The following is a 23085-nucleotide window of genomic DNA, read 5'->3' as shown; positions in this document are numbered from 1 at the left end:
GAAAGACAATGAGATATACAAATGTAAAGGAAAAAGGAAACACAAAATGTGCATATTACATCTACAAAGTGTTATCATCACGATAACATACAGTACAGATCAAAAGTTTGGACACACCTTCTCATTCAAAGAGTTTTCTTTATTTTCATGACTATGAAAATTGTAGATTCACACTGAAGGCATCAAAACTACGAATTAACACATGTGGAATTATATACATAACAAAAAAGTGTGAAACAACTGAAAATATGTCATATTCTAGGTTCTTCAAAGTAGCCACCTTTTGCTTTGATTACTGCTTTGCACACTCTTGGCATTCTTTTGATGAGCTTCAAGAGGTAGTCAACTGAAATGGTCTTCCAACAGTCTTGAAGGAGTTCCCAGAGATGCTTAGCACTTGTTGGCCCTTTTGCCTTCACTCTGCGGTCCAGCTCACCCCAAACCATCGTGATTGGGTTCAGGTCCGGTGACTGTGGAGGCCAGGTCATCTGGCGCAGCTCCCCATCACTCTCCTTCATGGTCAAATAGCCCTTACACAGCCTGGAGGTGTGTTTGGGGTCATTGTCCTGTTGAAATATAAATGATGGTCCAACTAAACGCAAACCGGATGGAATAGCATGCCGCTGCAAGATGCTGTGGTAGCCATGCTGGTTCAGTATGCCTTCCATTTTGAATAAATCCCCAACAGTGTCACCAGCAAAGCACCCCCACACCATCACACCTCCTCCACGGTGGGAACCAGGCATGTAGAGTCCATCCGTTCACCTTTTCTGCGTCGCACAAAGACACGGTGGTTGGATCCAAAGATCTCAAATTTGGACTCATCAGACCAAAGCACAGATTTCCACTGGTGTAATGTCCATTCCTTGTGTTCTTCAACCCAAACAAGTCTCTTCTGCTTGTTGACTTTCCTTAGCAGTGGTTTCCTAGCAGATATTCTACCATGAAGGCCTGATTCACACAGTCTCCTCTTAACAGTTGTTCTAGAGATGTGCCTGCTGCTAGAACTCTGTGTGGCATTGACCTGGTCTCTAATCTGAGCTGCTGTTAACCTGCGATTTCTGAGGCTGGTGACTCGGATGAACTTATCCTCCAGAGAAGAGGTGACTCTTGGTCTTCCTTTCCTGGGACGGTCCGCATGTGAGCCAGTTTCTTTGTAGCGCTTGACGGTTTTTGTGACTGCACTTGGGGACACTTTCACAGTTTTCCCAATTTTTCGGACTGACTGACCTTCATTTCTTAAAGTAATGATGGCCACTCGTTTTTCTTTACTTAGCTGCTTTTTTCTTGCCATAATACAAATTCTAACAGTCTATTCAGTAGGACTATCAGCTGTGTATCCACCTGACTTCTCCACAGCGCAAATGATGGTCCGAACCCCATTTATAAGTCAAGAAATCCCACTTATTAAACCTGACAGGGCACACCTGTGAAGTGAAAACTATTTCAGGTGACTACCTCTTGAAGCTCATCAAGAGAATGCCAAGAGTGTGCAAAGCAGTAATCAAAGCAAAAGGTGGCTACTTTGAAGAACCTAGAATATGACATATTTTTAGTTGTTTCACACTTTTTTTTGTTATGTATATAATTCCACATGTGTTAATTCATAGTTTTGATGCCTTCAGTGTGAATCTACAATTTTCATAGTCATGAAAATAAAGAAAACTCTTTGAATGAGAAGGTATGTCCAAACTTTTGGTCTGTACTGTACATAATACTGAAGCATTAAAATATCACTTAGCCTGATAGGCCAGTAAGAATGTGAAAAAAAAACTAGAATAAGTACTAGTCTCCCTCCTTCCATCTTGAGAACCCCTCCCACCCCCCCCTGGCCCCGCCGCGGTTGACGCAAGGGCGGTGGGCGACTCCCACCGTCATTCCGGATTGTTTCATCCTTTCATATGCTGCCCTACAATTCATACCTTTTCCACCATATGTATGTGGGTAATTCCCCCCGGGCCTCCCTTATCAGCTCCACTCCAGCCAAGTACCCTCCCATAATGTCTGATATTTTTCCCCTTTGCATTTAATGTACTCAAATTCTTTTACTCTATGCATGAGTCTTTCCCACTCTACCAGGGTTGGGGCCTTAATCATCACCCAATTCCTAAGAATTAGTACCTTAGCCAATAAAAGTCCCTTCAACCAGCGAAGCTGTTCGCCTTTTGATAATTTGTATTTACTCTCCGGGGAAAATATCCCAAGTATGACTAATTCCATCGTGGGGGCAGGTCTATTATTAGCTCCTGCTCTGTACAGTATTAGAACGAAGTTTTATGCAAATCGACTTCGGATGTTTTATCTGAAGTCGTTTCGCTCATCCCTAGTTGTGAGGTGTTAGGCTAGCCTCTCTTGAACCCACCGTACACATGCTGGCTTGGCATGCCTATGCTGTGAATAGAGAGAGGAGAAAAAGCCGCTGCCAGATGTGTAGATTGGCAGTGGAAATCCGACTGCCCAATCCTCATCTCCCCTGACATCTGCCATTGGAGGAGAGTCAAGAGTCCTGCCCTGCTGGTTCTGTGAAAAACTGGCAGGTTCAGCCTTCATTTATCTAATGTGGGTGACCAGCTTTAGTGTATTATTAAGGTCCATTTGCAATGAGCCGGACCATGGGTGCAGTTACACGGACGCCAATTATGCAGTGGGTCAGGATATGGGTATAATAGTCTATGGTATCCTGTTCGTGACGCCAAAATATGCAGTAAGCCGGATTGGAATAATGCACTCTGACGCTATAATATGCAATGACTGGGTCGGGTGTAAATGATAGTAAGGAGTTTCTGTTCGTGATGCCAATTGCAGCGTGAGCAGGGTTCAGTCTCAGGGCCCTTTAAGGTGTTGCAACTCACGTACCAGGTTAGGAATGCCAGAGTGGTGTAATGTCTCTGTATAGTAGTGGGTGTAGTGTCAACGGTGTCTCCTACCTTGGTACGGCTGGACTCCTGTATCCTGGCTCACTTGCAATAAAATGAGTGTTGCTAGTAGGAGTAATTCAGGGATTTGGTAGCAATAATTGAGATCCAGACTTGGAATATAGTTGAAACTGGTCTTTACTTGATGCAGCAGTAATCCATATGAGATACAGCAATAGCCTTGGGTCCCCGCAGGTATTGGCAATGTATGGCAGGAATCTATCTTCTGCTTCTATCATGTGCCGGAGCTCTCTTGCAGGATAAGTCGTCTGCTTGTGGCTCTGTAATATGGCAGGAATTTATATCTTCTGCGCTATCTTCTGCTGTGTTGGGGACTTACTAGCTGAGGAGGAATTTGGCTTCTCCTGGTCTCTGGACGGTACTCAGTTGTGCTCACAGGGTATAGTTCTTCCTGTAGTTCTAGAGATGGCTGCTTGCTTGGCACCAGCTGAGGCTGAAGGACTCAGGCTGGGAATGATGATCTTTGGTCTCAGCCGAGACAAGATCCTGGGTTGGGATCCCTAGAACTGGGAGCTCCTACCAGCACAGCCTTCCCCAAGCAGGGGTGGCCGACACACTAACTCTAACTTCCTTACCACCCATGAGACAGGATGTGGGAACATTCCACACCTCCTCAAAGAGGGGTGAGCTAAACTGGAATGTACTGCTGCCACCTGCTGGTGAACATTGAAATTACAGCAATAAACATTTAACAGGCTTAGAATGCACATTTGTGAGGATGTGATGTTAAATTACACAGGATGACAATGCAGATACACTTAACAGGTTGTAGCGGGGTAAAAGAGTTTCGTAACATAACTCTGGGATGTTACACATTCACACGTCCGTAGAATGGGTCCGCATCCGTTCCGCAATTCAGAGGAATGTGTGCGGACCCATTCATTCTCAATGGGGATGGAAAGGATGCGGACAGCACTAGTGATGAGCGGCAGGGGTCATATTCGAATTCGCGATATTTCACTACTATTTCGTAGAATATTCATAGAATATTCGCGAATTTGAATATTCGTTAGGAGTAGTGTTGATTGCGAATTTTCGTAATGAGAATCAATAAGATCGTGAAAACTCAGATCCGATGGTATATTCTAACCCACAGGCGTTCCCATGGTGATGGGGACGCTTGTCGGGGAGAAGCATGCCAAAGTGGAACAACTGTTCAGATTTTTTTTTTAAAAGACGAATATGCTAAAAAACAAATATATTTGATATAGTGCTATATATTTTTGTTTTTTGAATATTCGTAATATTCTAAAACAAGAATATATAGCAATATAGCGAATTTTTGAAAAAAAACCCGAATGTAGAACAATTTAGCTAATATAGTGCTATAATCTTTTTTTTATAGTTGTCATTTTTTTCCAATCTGGACTTCAGTTGAGAAAAAAAATTACAACTATTAGACAAAGAAGATTATAGCACTATATTAGCTAAATTGCTCTATATTAATTTTTTTTCCCAAATATTTGCTAAATTGCTATATATTCTTGTTTGTGAATATTATGAATTTGTTTTTTAGAATATTCGTCTTTTAAAAAAAAAATCTGTACAGTTGTTTCACTTTGACATACTCCTCCCCGACAAGAGTCCCCGCCACCATGGGAATGCCTGGGGGTTAGAATATACCATCGGATCTGAGTTTTCACGATCTCATTGATTCTCATTACGAAAATTTGCATTCCGAAAATTTTCATTACAAAAATTCATTACGAAAATTCGCAATCAACACTACTCCTGAAGTCAAATCTTGAATATTGGAAATTACAAATATATATCACTATCGATAAAAATTCGCAATGTAAATATTCGTGATCAACACTAGACAGCACACATTGTGCTGTCCGCATCCGAATTTCCGGTCTGCGGCTCCTGAAAAAATTAGAATATGTCCTATTCTTGTCAACAAGAATAGGCATTTCTATAGGGGTGCCGGTCCAGTGTATTGCGGATCCGCAATACACTATGGATGTGTAATTGGACCCTAAGGCACAGGGGCCACCGAGAAAAATGCAGGATTCCAGTATTTTTTTAAATATAGATGTCACTGTAAAAAAAAAACAAAAAAAAAAAAACACATTTTTCTTATTACACATTCCCGTTAAAACTTATACTGAGAAACTCCCTTTACTATAGTCATGGATGGCAGCTACCTGATAGTGGGCACCTGATAGGTTTGTGTTCATGCACAGCAGCCAATCAGAAGAGGCAGAGCTCCAGTGAGAGGAGGAGAGCAGCAGCCTGAACCAATGATGAGGCAGTGGGTGTGTCTCGGACCACCTTAGACTCTCCATAGGTACTGTAGCTAAACAGTAGTCACAGGTCACGGCTCTGACCTAATGACGCGGAGCTAAAAAGCAGCCAGGCAGCATGAACTGCGGAAAGAAAACAGCAGATAGTCATCACCTATAGCTACTAAGTTACATAGCATTTATAAGGTCTCCACTGGAGAGTCCCTTAAATTCTCATTACCAGAAAGTAAAACAAGAGTTACATTCCCAATATCACACCAAGAGTCTGGAGATATTTCCATTTCCATTGGAAATTAATTTTTACACCTCCTTCAAATTAAAATCTTCATGAGAAAAACAGATGGATTTATGGAAATGGTTCCCCCCCCCCCCCCCCATAAAATGTCTGTTGAACCCTGAAAGCAGAGGTTACAGCGTCTTCTAAGGTTAAACAAAGGAGCCCGGCTCCTAGTGAAGAAAGCCTTTACAAGGTTTACGAGAAAGGTTTGACTTTACATTGTAGACACGGAGCAAAGTGAAGGAAATTGAAAGATTTATACATTCTGTGCAGAGCCCCGGGGGGATCCGCTCACATATGGGCTTCACGTTGACTTTCTTGAAATGTCTCGAAGATGATGATAACGTATATTGTAAGACACAACAGAGCGGAGCCGATAATTTGTTGTCTGAGGCTGCGAGATTTGACACTCCGGCTCTGCACAGTCGCAAAGTCACTATCAGCGCTTCGTCTCAACACATCTATTTTAAAAGCAGCCACAACACTGTAGTAAGGACGTGTCGAGCCTTCCTGAAAGGCCCAGACGGGGAACGAGTCAGCAACCAAATCTGTTCCTGGAAACACGATGCGGCTTGTCTACGCTTCAGCCTCATCTTATTATAGGTCTGTGGTTTTATGGGAAAGGAATGTCTCTAGGAAAACCAAGTCCAAAGTCGGTGGTTTTATGTATTGGGACAAATGCTGTACGAAGCAGCAAACTGACACGCAAATCTGAATTGAGTTACCATACCTCTCAATCGTCCTGGATCTGGCGAGACAGTCCCGGATTTCAGTGGCTGTCCCGCGGTCCCACAACCGCTGAGGTACTGTATGTCCTGCTCCCAGCTGATTGTAATGGTGAAGCAGGTAGCTGTCCGCTCTCCGCTTCACCATATAACTGCCGGTTATGAAAGAGACAGCAGTGTCATTACATTAGACAGTATATATAATTCAGATAGGGGGAGATAGTCAGTGTAGGTTAGATTGATCTATAGTGTGGCAGATAGGTTCTGCTGTCCATACATACATGCTACAGACATAGTGCTGTGATGTCACAAGTTGCACGTATTGCAAAAAAAATATGCGCATCATTTAATTGCAGAAAATTCGCAAGCCCAAAAATATTGGAGCACTCTATCTGCATATAAGGCTATTCTATTGTTCTGCAGTGCCAACCATCTTCTCCAGTCTCAGGAAACTTGTACCAGCTTGAAAAATGTAGCATAAGTGACCCACGCCTGCATTCCGTGCACATTATGCGAATATTACATTGCCGATTTTCGCAATCAAGAATATAATCTTGAATTTGCGAATATATGACGAATATTCACAAAATATCGCAAATTCGAATATTGCCCCTGCCGCTCATCACTACTGAGGAACATCGGAGGAACTAGGCAAATATTTACAGTTTTTTTCCAGTTCCTGTGAAGGGGGCACATATCTGGGCATAACTACTGTGAGGGGGCACATATCTGGGCATAACTACTGTGAGGGGGCACATGTCTGGGCATAACTACTGTGAGGGGGCACATGTCTGGGCATAACTACTGTGAGGGGCCACATGTCTGGGCATAACTACTGTGAGGGGCCACATATCTGGGCATAACTACTGTGAGGGGCCACATATCTGGGCATAACTACTGTGAGGGGGCACATATCTGGGCATAACTACAGTGAGGGGGCACATATCTGGGCATAACTACTGTGAGGGGGCACATGTCTGGGCATAACTACTATGAAGGGGCACCAGGGGCGGATACAGACAACAGAGAGCCCCTGTGCTAAGAATGTGCCTAGGCCTCCACACCCCCCAAGCCAAATTCTCAACCTAACCTATTACCTCCTAACATTTCATACAGCAATACAAAACCTACAGAGTAATGGCTCATGCACACGTCTGTATGCCCTCCGAGACATACGGTCCGTGAGTGGCCATATGTCCCGGAGCGGCATACATTGTGCGCACGGGAGCGCACAGCATCATAGGTTACTATGATGCTGCGCGCATCGGGCCGCCCGCGGGGCTATTGTCCCGCACTCATGAGATCATATGAGTGCGGGACAATAGTCCCGCGGGCGGCCCGACGTTCACAGCATCATAGTAACCTATGATTCTGTGCGCTCCTGGGCCGTATGTCTCGGAGGGCATAAGGTCGTATGCATGAGCCCTTAGGGTCCCTTCACACCTGCAGCACTTGTTCTGGAAGAGAATGCAAGGAATTGGCGGGACACGAACCACACCATGCAGCGGTTTGTGCCACGCCGATTCTCAGCATTTTTGCCAGATTGTGGTCAGATCTCTGCCGGACCCCATTATAGTTAGGCGGATTTCAGACGCTATCTGCGACTTTGCCCTGCTCACGCCAGGTCTAAAATTGTGGGGGGGTGTGGGAGGCAAAGGGCACAGGGCACAGGTGGTAGGCCCGTCTCATTCATCATTTTCTATGCCTGTTTTAACACATTTACATTTAGACCGGCACTGGATACGCCGAAGTAGAAGCCGGCACCTCTTCATAACTTCGGTGACCCTCCGCCAGCTCAGGGGCTTATTAATGCCTGTTTTAATAAATGTACCCCTATGTGACTCCACAGAGCCAGAAATTACTCTGCCCCTTCCCCCCCCCCCCCCCAGTTTTACACACTAGTATTTATAATATGTATTGAACTGATGCACCAATTTTAAAGGGCTTTTCTGACAGTTTTATCCCCTGGAGAAATCATCAGCATCTAGTGGGGGTCTGACATCCCGGACCCCGCTGATCAGCTGTTTGAGGAGGCACCGGTGCTCACAGTAGTGCCGCGGCCTTCTCTCAGCTCACCAAGCACAGTGCCGTCCATTGTATAGTGGCCGTGCTTGGTATCGCAGCTCAGCCCTATTCACTTCTATGGGGCTGAGCTGCACCTAGGCCATGTGACCGATAAAGGTGACGTCACTGGCCTACGCAAAGCTGCGAGAAGGACCAGGACCTTCTCAAATAGCTGATCGGACCCCCACTGATCATATACCGATGACCTATCCAGAGGATAGGTCATCAGTAAATAACTGTTGGAAAACTCCTTTAATACATGTGGACTTCCCCTTAAAGGGGTTGTCTTAGAGTTTTAAAAACCTTCAAGGGAGCAGAGCGGCTTATAAATCTGATGATAAAGCTTTACTTCCCTGCTACACGTCGTGTGTTGGTGACCAGGTCCCCATCGGACAAAAAGTAATGAGGTCACGTCCATTGCTGACGTGGCCACGAGCCAATCGCTGGCCTCAGGGTCCATGTGCCATTCATGAACTTCAGTGACTGGCTGAGTGGTCACTTGAACGATGGACGTGATGTCATCGATTCTAATCCAATGGGAGCCGGATCGGTGGTGCTGGAACGGAGGGACTTGCAGGAGGCCCCTCTGCTCCCCCGAAACCCTTGTGATCTTGTCCGCTATGTCCTATACATCCATGAGTGATGGTTTGTCTCCCTCTGTGACCAGGGATTACGCAGCCTCCAGGACGGAGCCCATTTCCTTCAGCGAGTATGTCGGCTTTGACACCGAGACTGAAAACCTTCTGTTTGACCGTTCCCTTTTCAAGGCCAAAATGGAGGTATTGTAGTGAAAAATATTCTTATGCTGATTTCTTTCCACTTCTTTAGTCCCTAGAATTAGGTTTACTCTGTACACATCCAGAGCTGCAGTCAGAATCAGTTGGTACATGCAGCTCTGGCTGTGACTGGAGAATAATTCATGGAATATCTGCATATATCCTAATAAGCTGTTGTGTGTTCCCTTTGCCCTCTCCTGTCTGCCCCGTCAAGATGGTTCTTAGTTCGGAAGCGAAACAGATCCTGACGAGCCCGCCAGAGAAGAGGACGGCGGAAGAAGCCAAGCTGGTATGTGCATGATGTGGGTGATAGTCCTGAACCAACAAGATCATTACCAAGGCTGACACCCCCCAAGAGACCTGGCGAAAAAAGCCTGGTCGGGTTATGTTGACCTCTCTTTCATAAGGAAAATTTTAAAAAATGAGCAAGTACACTTTTTTGGAGAGGCCATTGATGTTAGGATTTATAACATGAGAAGCTCATTGTTAGTCATCCACAGTGTCATCCACAGTGCCCCCATAACAGTGACATCCACAGTGCCCCCATAACAGTGACATCCACAGTGCCCCCATAACAGTGACATCCACAGTGCCCCCATAACAGTGACATCCACAGTGCCCCCATAACAGTGACATCCACAGTGCGCCCATAACAGTGACATCCACAGTGCGCCCATAACAGTGACATCCACAGTGCGCCCATAACAGTGACATCCACAGTGCGCCCATAACAGTGACATCCACAGTGCGCCCATAACAGTGACATCCACAGTGCGCCCATAACAGTGACATCCACAGTGCGCCCATAACAGTGACATCCACAGTGCCCCCATAACAGTGACATCCACAGCGCGCCCATAACAGTGACATCCACAGCGCGCCCATAACAGTGACATCCACAGCGCGCCCATAACAGTGACATCCACAGCGCGCCCATAACAGTGACATCCACAGCGCCCCCATAACAGTGACATCCACAGTGCCCCCATAACAGTGACATCCACAGTGCCCCCATAACAGTGACATCCACAGTGCGCCCATAACAGTGACATCCACAGTGCCCCCATAACAGTGACATCCACAGTGCGTCCATAACAGTGACATCCACAGTGCCCCCATAACAGTGACATCCACAGTGCCCCCATAACAGTGACATCCACAGTGCGCCCATAACAGTGACATCCACAGTGCGCCCATAACAGTGACATCCACAGTGCCCCCATAACAGTGACATCCACAGTGCCCCCATAACAGTGACATCCACAGTGCCCCCATAACAGTGACATCCACAGCGCGCCCATAACAGTGACATCCACAACGCCCCCATAACAGTGACATCCACAGATCCCCCATAACAGTGACATCCACAGATCCCCCATAACAGTGACATCCACAGTGCCTCCCATAACAGTGACATCCACAGTGCCTCCCATAACAGTGACATCCACAGTGCCCCCATAACAGTGACATTCACAGTGCGCCCCCATAACAGTGACATCCACAGTGCCCCCATAACAGTGACATTCACAGTGCGCCCCCATAACAGTGACATTCACAGTGCCCCCATAACAGTGACATCCACAGTACGACCATAACAGTGACGTCCACAGTGCCCCCATAACAGTGACATCCACAGTGCCTCCATAACAGTGACATCCACAGTGCCTCCATAACAGTGACATCCACAGATCCCCCATAACAGTGACATCCACAGATCCCCCATAACAGTGTCATTCACAGTGCACCCATAACAGTGTACTCCATAGATCCCCCCATACCAGTGACATCCACAGTGCCCCCATAACAGTGACATCCACAGTGCCCCCATAACAGTGACATCCACAGTGCCCCCATAACAGTGACATCCACAGTGCCCCCATAACAGTGTCATCCACAGATGCCCCCATAACAGTGTCATCCACAGATCCCCCATAACAGTGTCATCCACAGATCCCCCATAACAGTGTCATCCACAGATCCCCCATAACAGTGTCATCCACAGATCCCCCATAACAGTGTGACATCCACAGATCCCCCATAACAGTGTGTCATCCACAGATCCCCCATAACAGTGCGTCATCCACAGATCCCCCATAACAGTGACACCCACAAGCAATATCTTCGGCGGCAGGTGCTGTGTGCACCGAGGCTGCTGCCGCTGAACTTCTGAGGCTTTTTAATATCAGAATTGATTCTTAAGTCAATGAATTGTGACAAAGCTATAAAACCTCTCCATATGCATGAGACACTGCCTTCACTTCCAGGCCATGCTATCCCTGAGGATGACGGTCAGCTCCTTCGCTGGATATCCTGTCCATATACAAGAGAAAATAGCCAAGGTCGGCTGGTATGAATGGTAAGTACATTTCTTGAGTCCTTCCGTAATATTCTGCACAGGGCTCCCTGGGTTTTCCAACGCAGAGTTACTTTCCACCATTGTTTTATCTATTTTTGTTGGTTCTACCGGTGTGTCAGTCTTCACTGCAGTTCTAGCATTCTATTCATGAAGCAAACGGCTTTAAACTAACAGAGCTGTTGGTGGCACCCCTTTTGAAATAGATAATAATCCACGTGACATCATATGTGCAGTGTTCATTTTAGGACATGGTCAGATATCATAGTCAAGTATCAGAATAATGCCAGTGTGACACCTGACCCTGACACGCTTGCCTCACATGCAGTGTAGCATAATAAAAGCTATAAGGCGTTGCGACTCTGACGCTTGACTAGTGAGAAAAGTCAGACATCAGGGTCACACATCACTTGAATTTGTCTCTTTTCTAGCGCTCAATAAAATGTTAATTTTCTTTAAAGACCGATAGGGGTCTTGAACCTAAGAACACTGCATGTGAAGCAAGCGTCTAAACCACTGAGCTATAGGTTCAGACAGCAGCTGGAAGGATTTTAGCAGACAAATACACAGTATATCTATAACTCATTCTCATTTTTACCCTGATCTATGAAGACAATAAGTCAAACTCAGATGTCACAATGAAATATCAAAGTTAGGGTCAGGTGTCTGGGTCAGGTGTCAGGTATCACTGTCAGGTGTCACACAGGCATTATTCTTATACTTGACTATAATATCTGACCATGTCCTAAAATGAACACTGTACATATGATCTATATCTGTCATGGCTGTGGATGGGAAAAACCCTCAGCCGTGCGGTGCCAGGAGATGGTAGGGTTGCCACTTGGCCAGAACCACAGAATTAGGGAGCAGGTCACCTCCTAGCGCTTCCCTAATCTGACCCTGACTCCTAGCTGCATGGGCCGCCCTTAAAGGTAGGAGGGCCCATACTCAGGAACCTCGGATCCCTACTGACCCTCCGTCGGACCCTGAGCTAGGAGCTGGGTAGACAGCCCGTTCCTCCTGGACACAGAGAAACAGGAGTCTAACTTGGCCAAGCTACAAGGGGAAACAGAAACAACTTATGGCAGTGACAGGCAAATGCAACCAACACATCACTCACCTGCCACAGACAACAAAGCCTGGAACCCATGTGCAGGTGCTGCAGTTCAGATCACGAACGAACACAGCACACACCAGACATCACACAGGAACCCAGGACCATAAGCTGCAATGATAAGGAAACCCCACACACACCTTGCTAACACCGTGAAACAATATTTTATGACCAGAAGGGTGGCCCCCACTGGCAGTTGGTAAATAACCAGGAGGATGTCTCCAGCAAGCATGGCTGAAGCACCCTCTCTGACTTCTGCCTTCAACTGAGGCTTTATAGGGCCAAGAAGCCACACCCAACAGTCAGACACACCCAGTATTCACACACACAGAAGGGAATTAACCCTTGCAACACTAGGGAAGGGAAAACACCACTTAAAGGGGAAGTGCACACAACACATATAACACCCCGTGCGCACTGATAAAAGGCACACCTATAGGAGAGGTTGCCAGGTGCAACCGCATGCCTACTGCAGCAAGCTGCCTAGCACCGCTCAGGCTGCTCTGCTGCCACATACCCAATGTTGCCAGCGGCAACCACAGGTGAGGCAACATACTATAGCCCTCACCTGTGATTGACAACAACACCAAGACCGCAGGCAACTGCACGCGGCCACAAGAGTCACGACCATGACCAAGGGTCGTGACAATATCGTTGTAAATTAACGTAAATGTCCTTTCATGCTTTGGGTGGCTCCATGGATCTGTGCCCCCTTTAGCAGAGACTGGTGATGCACCCTGTGGGGCTACACAGGTTTCACACCCCTCCCAAATTCAAAGGGTAACAAATCTTTTTTTATTAGATGGGGACTCCAGCAATCATGTTTCAACCCAAGGCGTGGTGTTATACTGTATATCCTCTAGACAACAAAACAATGTCAGCAGGCTAAAATGGAGCATAGGGTCTATGGGATTACATGTTCTTCACCCTGTGCCCCTCACATGAGGGTGGATGGACTTTCCAGCATTGAATCTCCTGGTCACGATTACCTGGAGTAGTCTATTATTGGTGGTGTGGCTGTAGCAAAGGTAGTAGTAACTGGAAAAGATCGGCGAGAGGAGAGAGAATAAGAAAATCATGGACAGCCAGGATTTTAACAGGTACTTCTTAGCAATCCAAGGAGCAAAGAGAGTAACAAAGTCTATAGCAACCTGGTGTCTGAGCCATGGAACCACAGGGGTCAGCAATCCAAGGAGCAAAGACTAGAGCAACCTAGGGTGAGAGGTGTGAAACCACAGGTGTCAGCAGTCCAAGGAGCATAGAGAGTAGCAAAGTCTAAGCATCCTGGGGTCAGAGGTGTGGAACCACAGGTGTCAGCAATCCAAGGAGCAAAGTCTATAGCAACCTGGGGTCATAGGTGTGGAACCACAGGTGTCCACAATCAAAGGAGCAAAGAGTAGCAAAGTCTACTCTAGAGCATCCTGGGGTCAGAGCTGTGGAACCACAGGTGTCTGCAATCCAAGAAGCAAAGTAGCAAAGTCTATAGCAGGGGTCAGCAACCTTCGGCACTCCAGATGTAGTGAAATTACAACTCCCATCAGGCTCTATTCACTTCTATGGGAAATCTGAAAACAGCTAAGCAACTGTGCATGCTGGGAGTTGCAGTTTCACCACAGCTAGAGTGCCAAGTGTTGCTGATCCCTGGTCTATAAGCCAGTACTCTCTGCTCTGCACTAATAAGGGGCAATCACCCTGAAACAGCTGTCTGCAGATGAGGCGCTGGCTTATTTAATATCTGAGTCATGTCTCAAGGCTTATTTAAAGAGCTGAACATTGACTTATAGGACAGCTGCCTTACATCTGGTGGCATTAGAGTACAAACCAAAAAATAAAAAGCTCAGCCCTTTGTAACAAAAGTTGAGAGAAATATCACACTAGGCAACTACCATATATTGCTCAATAGTGATGGACGAACATCGGCTGGGACGTTTCGCGAACACGAATGCGTGTTCGCGATCAAATGCTTGCTGCGGGCCCCATTCACTTTAATGGCAGGCGAACCTGAAAAACCTTCAGGTCATATTTGAAGCCACCAAATACTTCCTAGAAGTGCACAAATAGTCCCACAACATGGACAGTGACATACCAGAGGGGGATCAATGGCAATAAAAAATATGTATTTTAATCAGGGGCCATTTTTATGCTTCTTAAAGGGAAACTCTCAAAAATGTGCCCTGCTGGAACTTAGAAATTTTTTATTTTAGGCCACGGGAGTACGGGCCCCAAAAATTAGGCATTTACTTGACAGAAAAGAGCTTGTGATGATATGGCTGGAGGTATATTAGACGGTCAGTGGTTAACAATTTTACTGTAGGCCAGTACAGGCCCCAAAAATTAGGCATTCACCTGACAGAAAAGGCCTTTTATGCTGCTGTATATACATAGAACATGGACCATTCTTTGTGGTGGCGGATATGTGTGGGCTGGCATGAGGAAATTCAATTACACGTGGTTGTCACAGGTGTTTAATTCCTCCGAGAACTATGCCTAATTCATTTGTACAAATGTGAGCTAGGCAAGTGTGCTTATCGGTCAAGTTCCCCCCTGCCTTCTGCCAAATGAACGCGACCACGGCACAGTGGAAGGTGGAGTGGAGGACAAATGGGAGGAGAGAGGAGAAGAGGCAGGACGTGGAGCGCCAGGAGTGTGGCTTTGTGGGTTCTGACGGCTTTGCTCCCACTGGGCTCAGTGATGGGAGGCCAGGTGTCTTCTTAAGGAGGTCGTCCCTAGGCGAGTGTTGGGCTTACTGCGACATATGCGTTGACAGCACAGGCTGCACATGGCAACACTATTGTCAGCAGCTGACATGTTAAAAAAAGCCCACACTGCGGAGCCATGTGCCGGCATCCTGGGAGTGCAAGATGTGACCGTGCATGGTGGATGGCTCGCTCCAGATACATTTGCAGTCTGATTTTTGCCTGCTGTGCACTGTGAGTTCTGCCTGCTTATCCTCCTTCTCCTCCCCCTCTGCTGCTCCGTCTCTCCCTCTAAACTCCCCTCCTCTTCCTCTCGTGTGGGCACCCACGTGACGTCTAGTGACACGTCATCATCGTCACCTTCACCAGCACTAACATTAGAGATCTCGAAGTAGGCAGCAACAGCGGGGACCACCCTCCTTGGGCTGATCTGGGCACTCCATGGTCGTCAGACCGCTGGGTGGCGGCCGTTGCTACCTCCTCTTCCTCATTTGATGCCAAGAATGGCTGCGCATCGGTAAGGTCTGGGAATGGATAGGAAAATAATTCCTCTGATTCTAGTGAAGGGGCTATGGTGGTGGTGGTGGTGTCTTTTGGGGTGCACACAGCAGAGGGTGAGGAGGGTGCAGATAGAGAGGATGAGGAGGGTGCAGAAGCGGAAGTGAGCCACTCAACCAACTCTGGTGCATCCTTTGACGTAATTGCACGCACCTTCTCCAACTTCCCACTTAGGCTCCGGCCTGGTGCACCTGCCTGACCCCTACAACCCCTGTGGAACGGCCTGCCTCTTGCTCTGCCTGTCATTTTCCCAAATGACCCTGTGCCAAAGTCCCTAGAGAAGAGCAGTATTTGTGGAAGCAGGTATATCGCAGGCCTCAATCAGTATTTGGTGAAAGCCCTTAGATCAAACCCCTTAATCAGTATTTTGTGGAAGCAGGTATATCGCAGGCCTCAATCAGTATTTGGTGGAAGCCCTTAGCTCAAACCCCTTAATCAGTATTTTGTGGAAGCAGGTATATAGAACCCCTTAATCAATATTTGCTGGAAGCAGGTATATCACAGGCCTCAATCAGTATTTTGGTGGAAACAGGTTTATAGAACCCCTTAATCAATATTTAGTGGAAGCAGGTATATTGCACCCCTCAATCAGTATTTTGTGGAAGCAGGTATATAAAAAACCCTTAATCGGTATTTTGTGGAAGCAGGTATATTGCACCCCTCAATAAGTATTTTGTGGAAGCAGATATATAGAACCCCTTAATCAATATTTTGTGGAAGCAGGTACATCGCACCCCTCAATCACTGAATAAAAACCCTTTAATCAGTACTTCGTGGAAGCAGTTATATCAATCCCCTTAATCAGTATTTTGTGGAAGCAGGTATATTGCACCCCTCAATCAGTTTTTTGGGGGGCAACAGGTATATCACACCAGTTGCAATTAGTTATTCCAATAGCGTTTTTCCCTCTATCTATCGCACACAACTGCTGCACAATACAAATGCACTATAACAGGGATGCTCAACCTGCGGCCCTCCAGCTGTTGTAAAACTACAACTCCCACCATGCCCTGCTGTAGGCTGATAGCTGTAAGCTGTTCAGGCATGCTGGGAGTTGTAGTTTTGCAACAGCTGGAGGGCCGCAGGTTGAGCATCCCTGCACTATAATATACTTTCTATAGCACACCTATACCAGTCCTTAAAAGGACTTTTGTGGCCCTATTAGCTAGTGTTTGGTGTCCCTAACAGCCTGTCCCTGCTCCACACAGCAACCTCTCCCTACACTGGCAAAAGACTGAATATAAAATGGTGGCCAGATCGGGTTTATTTATAGGGTTGGCGGTGTGTCCATGTGCTGAAACGTCTTAATTAGCTGGCCTGTCCCACCTGATTGATGTCATGGGTCAAAGTTCGACACAATGCAAAAGAATATGGCACATGTAAACATCACCATATGTTCGGATAATCGCGAATGAGCAAAGTTCGCCGCGAAACGACCGCTGGGCGAACCGCAAGGCCATCTCTATTGCTCAATTAGCGCATGCCTATGGCAAGGAAACATTGTAAATACTTATGAAAAAGATGCCAGACCGCATGAAATCAGTAATAACCTTTATTTACATAATTTATGTAGGTAAAACACATATAGTAAAAGCAAGTGCAGGGAAATGGTGGCATGAACCGGAAGAGGACACAATGATAATAATACATACTAATTCAACAAGGTGAAATCCTGAATAAAGTGCAAGTGCAAAATATAGTCAAAATATGTAAAGGACAGAATCAATTACCTCCTCCGAGATGGCGCCAACCCCGACACGCGTTTCGGCGAACCGTCGTCTGGGGGTGGGGTCATCACTGCAGGACACACACTAAATACTCATAAGCACCAATCACAGAGCTCAATACCCATTGCTGAATAAATTATTAAGTGCACCTGAATCCCAAAGCTCATACAAGACGGGCCACATGTATGTGGCGCGACACGTTACACGATGAGTCATGTGACCTAGTATGGCATCACATTATGGCGCTGGCAATCTCGCAATACTACCATTGTGGGATAGATACCGGCGGCATCAGATAGATTAGTGTGCATGCGCAGGCCTGGCATCACCCCTCTTGGAATATAATTAATTTAAACCATGATTAATATAAATTACTATAAAGCAAGTGATAAAAATGTGATGATGTGAATGAGAAACATATCAGAAATGAATGTGAAAGATCATGTGCAAAAAATAAGATTATTATTATTACACACTAACGTGATTAACTGGGAGGGATACGAATATGTGATGGAAAGTGTAAATAGAGAAATAATAAAAAGATTCAGACTCCAGCACTCACTTTTTTGAAGTGTCAAGTTCTCCGTCTTTATTTGACAAAAGTGCACAGACAATACAAGGCTCAATTCTCTCTGGTGTAGGCTGTTGACGCGTTTCAAAAGGTTCTTATTCGTAACAGTGGTGTGCGTATAGTGTTCTCAGGTATATATAGGAGCTCAAGTGTTTGTAATCAGCGCTGTAAGCACTCCCATTTTTGACCAAAGCGTATGGGGGGGAAGAGGGAATAGCCTGGGATAATACAGGTTCCACCCTTTTGCGCAACACTTGTCCCTCATAGATATCACCTGGAGCACCAGATTCAATCCACTTAAGTATTTGACTTGCAGAGATTTACATAGAAGTGTTTTAAAAGCAAGCATGTTTCGATATATATGGAATAACTTTTTCTAACATAATAAAATTATTATTATGTGACATGCAGATAAATCGTGCAGATAAAATCGTGAAAGTAAAATAAAAGAACAGGTATCCATTCACATTACAGTTCCGTTATTTGAATATTTACACTGGAAAGTGTAAATACTAGGACACTAACCCAATGTAAAGTGATGAAAACATAATAACAAACATTTTTGAATAGAATTATACATATATATGGAAGAAAAAAAAGACCAAAAAATTACATCTATCAATGTGAAGTACATGGAACCATAATGAAGATAATGACTGTGTATGAGGCATTATAGGCAGAGCTTGTTAAGAGCTCATTTGCATCTCTTTGATCCCTGGTGTATAGTAACCTGGGGTCAGAGATGTGGAGCCACAGGTGTCAGCAATTCAAGGAGCAAAAAGTGTAACAAAGTCTATAGCAACCTGGGGTAAGAGATATGGAGCCACAGGTGTCAGCAATCCAAGGAGCAAAGAGACTAGCAAAGGCTATAGCAACCTGAGGTCAGAGATGTGGAGCCACAGGTGTCAGCAATCCAAGGAGCAAAGAGACTAGCAAAGGCTATAGCAACCTGAGGTCAGAGATGTGGAGCCACAGGTGTCAGCAATCCAAGGAGCAAAGAGACTAGCAAAGTCTATAGCAACCTGGGGTAAGAGATGTGGAGCCACAGGTGTCAGCAATCCAAGGAGCAAAGAGACTAGCAAAGTCTATAGCAACCTGGGGTAAGAGATGTGGAGCCACAGGTGTCAGCAATCCAAGGAGCAAAGAGACTAGCAAAGTCTATAGCAACCTGAGGTCAGAGATGTGGAGCCACAGGTGTCAGCAATCCAAGGAGCAAAAAGAGTAACAAAGTCTATAGCAACCTGAGGTCACAGATGAGGAGCCACAGGTGTCAGCAATCCAAGGAGCAAAGAGACTAGCAAAGGCTATAGCAACCTGAGGTCAGAGATGTGGAGCCACAGGTGTCATCAATCCAAGGAGCAAAGAGACTAGCAAAGTCTATAGCAACCTGGCATCAGAGATGAGGAGCCACGGGTGTCAGCAATCCAAGGAGCAAAAAGAGTAACAAAGTCTATAGCAACCTGGGGTAAGAGATGTGGAGCCACAGGTGTCAGCAATCCAAGGAGCAAAGAGAGTAGCAAAGTCTTGCATGAACAAGGTGAGTTCAGAACTGTGAAACTTCAGATGTCAGCAATCCAAGTAGCAAACCAGTAAGCAGGTCAGAGATAAATCCAAGAGTTAGGAACAATGAGGCAATAAAGAAAGAGCTGGGCTCAACAGAGCGAGAGAAAGAGAGAAACTAGCCCTGAGCCTATTATCAGGTGAAGTCTGCTGACCAGCAAATAGTTTTAAATCTCCACCCATGATATCATCTGTGGGCCCTGCATTAGTTCTGTGGAATCTGTGGTGCAGAAGTGCTGGACCAAAGTCTGGCAAAGGCAGGAGATATAGAAGAGATAGAAGAGTAACAAATCGGTTGAGATCAGCGAGAGAAGTACATGGGAAGTTAGGGGACTTTAACATGTGATCACCTGATCACCTCTCCCATAGACTGCAGTGATTTCATTGCTGTGGCAGGCATCGGAGCATTCATAGGGCTTGAGGCTGCCATAGGAATTAAACTTCTCCCTCAATTTTGACACAGGAGATGTTTGACATCTTAGATGCCTGAGATTGCTTGGTCTTTATTTGAAAAAAAAAGCGGTGCGGACTGGGAACTTATGGGAAAATATGCTAAAAATGCCCCCGTTTTGTAGTCAGGTCCAAATTGATGGAAGGCAGGCCCAGCAATACCATATTGTGGCACATTATACCACCCCAACAGAGCCAAATACTACAGTATCCATCCATCACAAAATACTGCCAGCAGCACAAAATACATCCCCAAAAACTTCCACTGGCCGGCCGCAAGGAGGGCCAAGGCAGCCCCCTGGGCATCGGCCTATCTGGAAATTTCCCTGTAAGGTCTATGGCCAGTCCTCCTAACGAAGCCGCTGAGGTGAAACACGCGTCGAGGTCTTGTGCTTTGGGCTTATCCATTTGTGTTCATCATGTCCTCAGGTACGTTCCATGTATAGCACTACGGTATTCCTATACATGGTCTCACATCACATCCATATTAGGCCCAGGATATTATCCGGTGGGGCATGATCATATCTTGATATCCAGTGACCGACTTTATTTGTGACATTTTATTATATATGTCTTGGTCTTGGATGTCCATCCTTCCTTGATGTGAGGTTCATGAACAACCAGTGATTTATTTATTCTGCTTTATAGTATATACTCCTTTTTGGGTCATTTCCACTACATGCTATGCAGAACTGGTTGTCCGTGTACCATAATCACCTTTACCTGTAGGTTGTCCATGCTTATCTTTGCGTGGACATACAGTACAGACCAAAAGTTTGGACACACCTTCTCATTCAAAGAGTTTTCTTTATTTTCATAACTATGCAAATTGTAGATTCACACTGAAGGCATCAAAACTATGAATTAACACATGTGGAATTATATACATAACAAAAAGTGTGAAACAATTGAAAATATGTCATATTCTAGGTTCTTCAAAGTAGCCACCTTTTGCTTTGATTACTGCTTTGCACACTCTTGGCATTCTCTTGATGAGCTTCAAGAGGTAGTCACCTGAAATGGTTTTCACTTCACAGGTGTGCCCTGTCAGGTTTAATAAGTGGGATGTCTTGCCTTATAAATGGGGTTGGGACCATCAGTTGCTTTGTGGAGAAGTCAGATGGATACACAGCTGATAGTCCTACTGAATAGACTGTTAGAATTTGTATTATGGCAAGAAAAAAGCAGCTAAGTAAAGGAAAACGAGTGGCCATCATTACTTTAAGAAATGAAGGTCAGTCAGTCCGAAAAATTGGGAAAACTTTGAAAGTGTCCCCAAGTGCAGTCACAAAAACCATCAAGCGCTACAAAGAAACTGGCTCACATGCGGACTGCCCCAGGAAAGGAAGACCAAGAGTCACCTCTGCTGCGGAGGATAAGTTCATCCGAGTCACCAGCCTCAGAAATCGCAGGTTAACAGCAGCTCAGATTAGACCCCAGGTCAATGCCACACAGAGTTCTAGCAGCAGACACATCTCTAGAACAACTGTTAAGAGGAGACTGTGTGAATCAGGCCTTCATGGTAGAATATCTGCTAGGAAACCACTGCTAAGGACAGGCAACAAGCAGAAGAGACTTGTTTGGGCTAAAGAACACAAGGAATGGACATTAGACCAGTGGAAATCTGTGCTTTGGTCTGATGAGTCCAAATTTGAGATCTTTGGTTCCAACCACCGTGTCTTTGTGCAACGCAGAAAAGGTGAACGGATGGACTCTACATGCCTGGTTCCCACCGTGAAGCATGGAGGAAGAGGTGTAATAAATGATACCTAGTTAAAATTACATTTAAATAGGTATTCTCACTGGGCCTTTATTGGCATATGGACAGGATACGCCATATATGTCTGAAAAATGCGGGTCCCGTTTGCAGTTGCAGTGCATGGAGGGGTGGAGGCTTATGCGTATCTCTCTCCATTCACTTTTGTGGGAATTCTGTCCATTCAGTGCCCATAGCAGTGAAAGGACAAGATGCAGCGCATGCGCAGTGTATGCTCTGTTCTGGAGATAGGAGTAGGTCCCAGAGGTGGGACCTGCACCTATTAGACAGTTATGGCATATGCCATTGATAGTATGATATGTAGATCTACACTAACAGATTATATTAGCACGATGCGTATTAAGAATTGCATATCTATCATTTGCTCGATGGATTGAAATCTCACTCCTTACTAGTCAGAGGAGTCTGAGCATATCAGATATTAACACTTTAATAAGCAATTGCTACTTAAGCACTTTCCATTGCTTGTTGACCTAGGAGAGGAAGAAGAATCCATAGAAAACAGCAAATCACGTGGAAAACATCGAAACGCGTTTTGGGTGTTCTTGTTTCTCTTTGTATCACCCTGTTACGTCTGGCAGCCCCCGGTACCATGTAATGGATAACTCCAACCCACTTTAATATTGATAGAGGTAGGAGCCATCATGAAACGCGCAGCCTTTATGGCCAAATACAGATGTGTGCCATGGGAGACCTTTCACAGAGATTTCATTACGATTCAGAGGCATAACCGATCTAAAGCCAAGAGACGGAGGAAATACAACAGCTTTAACTACCGTAAGAGGAGAGGGCGAGGAAATTAAATCTGAGCCGGTGACGAGTGATGATAGAAATTATAGGGAGATTTTTCAGGAACAATAGACTGGTCGGTAGTAGGGCAGGGAATAGGATAATATGATCGGTAAGGGGGCTGGGGGGGTTCTGGGAACTAAGAGGGGGCTTATTTCATTCCGGGACCAGCTCTGATCAGGGCTCTGTAACGTAAAGTCCCCTCGCAGCTGCTACATTCCACACCTAGAGCGGTGCCTGACGGCTATATAAGTGCGCACCGGATGACAGACTTGTTTATTACAGATGTGAGGCTGATGATGAACGCCCCCTAGTGGCTGTTAACACCCCTGACAAATGTGTACATTATAGCTGAAAATGAGGTGTTGTAATAAAGTCAGTTCCCAAAGGCAACGGGTATGAAAGAGCAGCAGGAGAGCGCTATTAACTGGCGGATATTAGAGAGAATTCTGTTTTACTGCGCTAA

At 45.6% G+C, this 23085-nt stretch overlaps 1 protein-coding gene across 1 annotated transcript in view; it reads left to right on the top strand.

Annotated features, from left to right (window-relative positions):
• LOC122931342 (cyclic nucleotide-binding domain-containing protein 2-like) overlaps nt 1–23085 on the top strand; it is an 89187-nt gene that overhangs the window by 12870 nt on the left and 53232 nt on the right. Inside the window, exons 2-4 of the mRNA XM_044285405.1 lie at nt 8916–9027; nt 9239–9313; nt 11289–11380. Of these exons, the coding sequence (XP_044141340.1) occupies nt 8916–9027; nt 9239–9313; nt 11289–11380 (279 nt within the window). The remainder of the gene's footprint in view (nt 1–8915; nt 9028–9238; nt 9314–11288; nt 11381–23085) is intronic.

This window comes from Bufo gargarizans, chromosome 3, assembly GCF_014858855.1.
Source record: "Bufo gargarizans isolate SCDJY-AF-19 chromosome 3, ASM1485885v1, whole genome shotgun sequence".
NCBI classification, from domain to species: Eukaryota; Metazoa; Chordata; class Amphibia; order Anura; family Bufonidae; genus Bufo; species Bufo gargarizans.
Note: the sequence above shows the minus strand (reverse complement) of the source record. Positions and strands in the feature narration are given on the sequence as shown.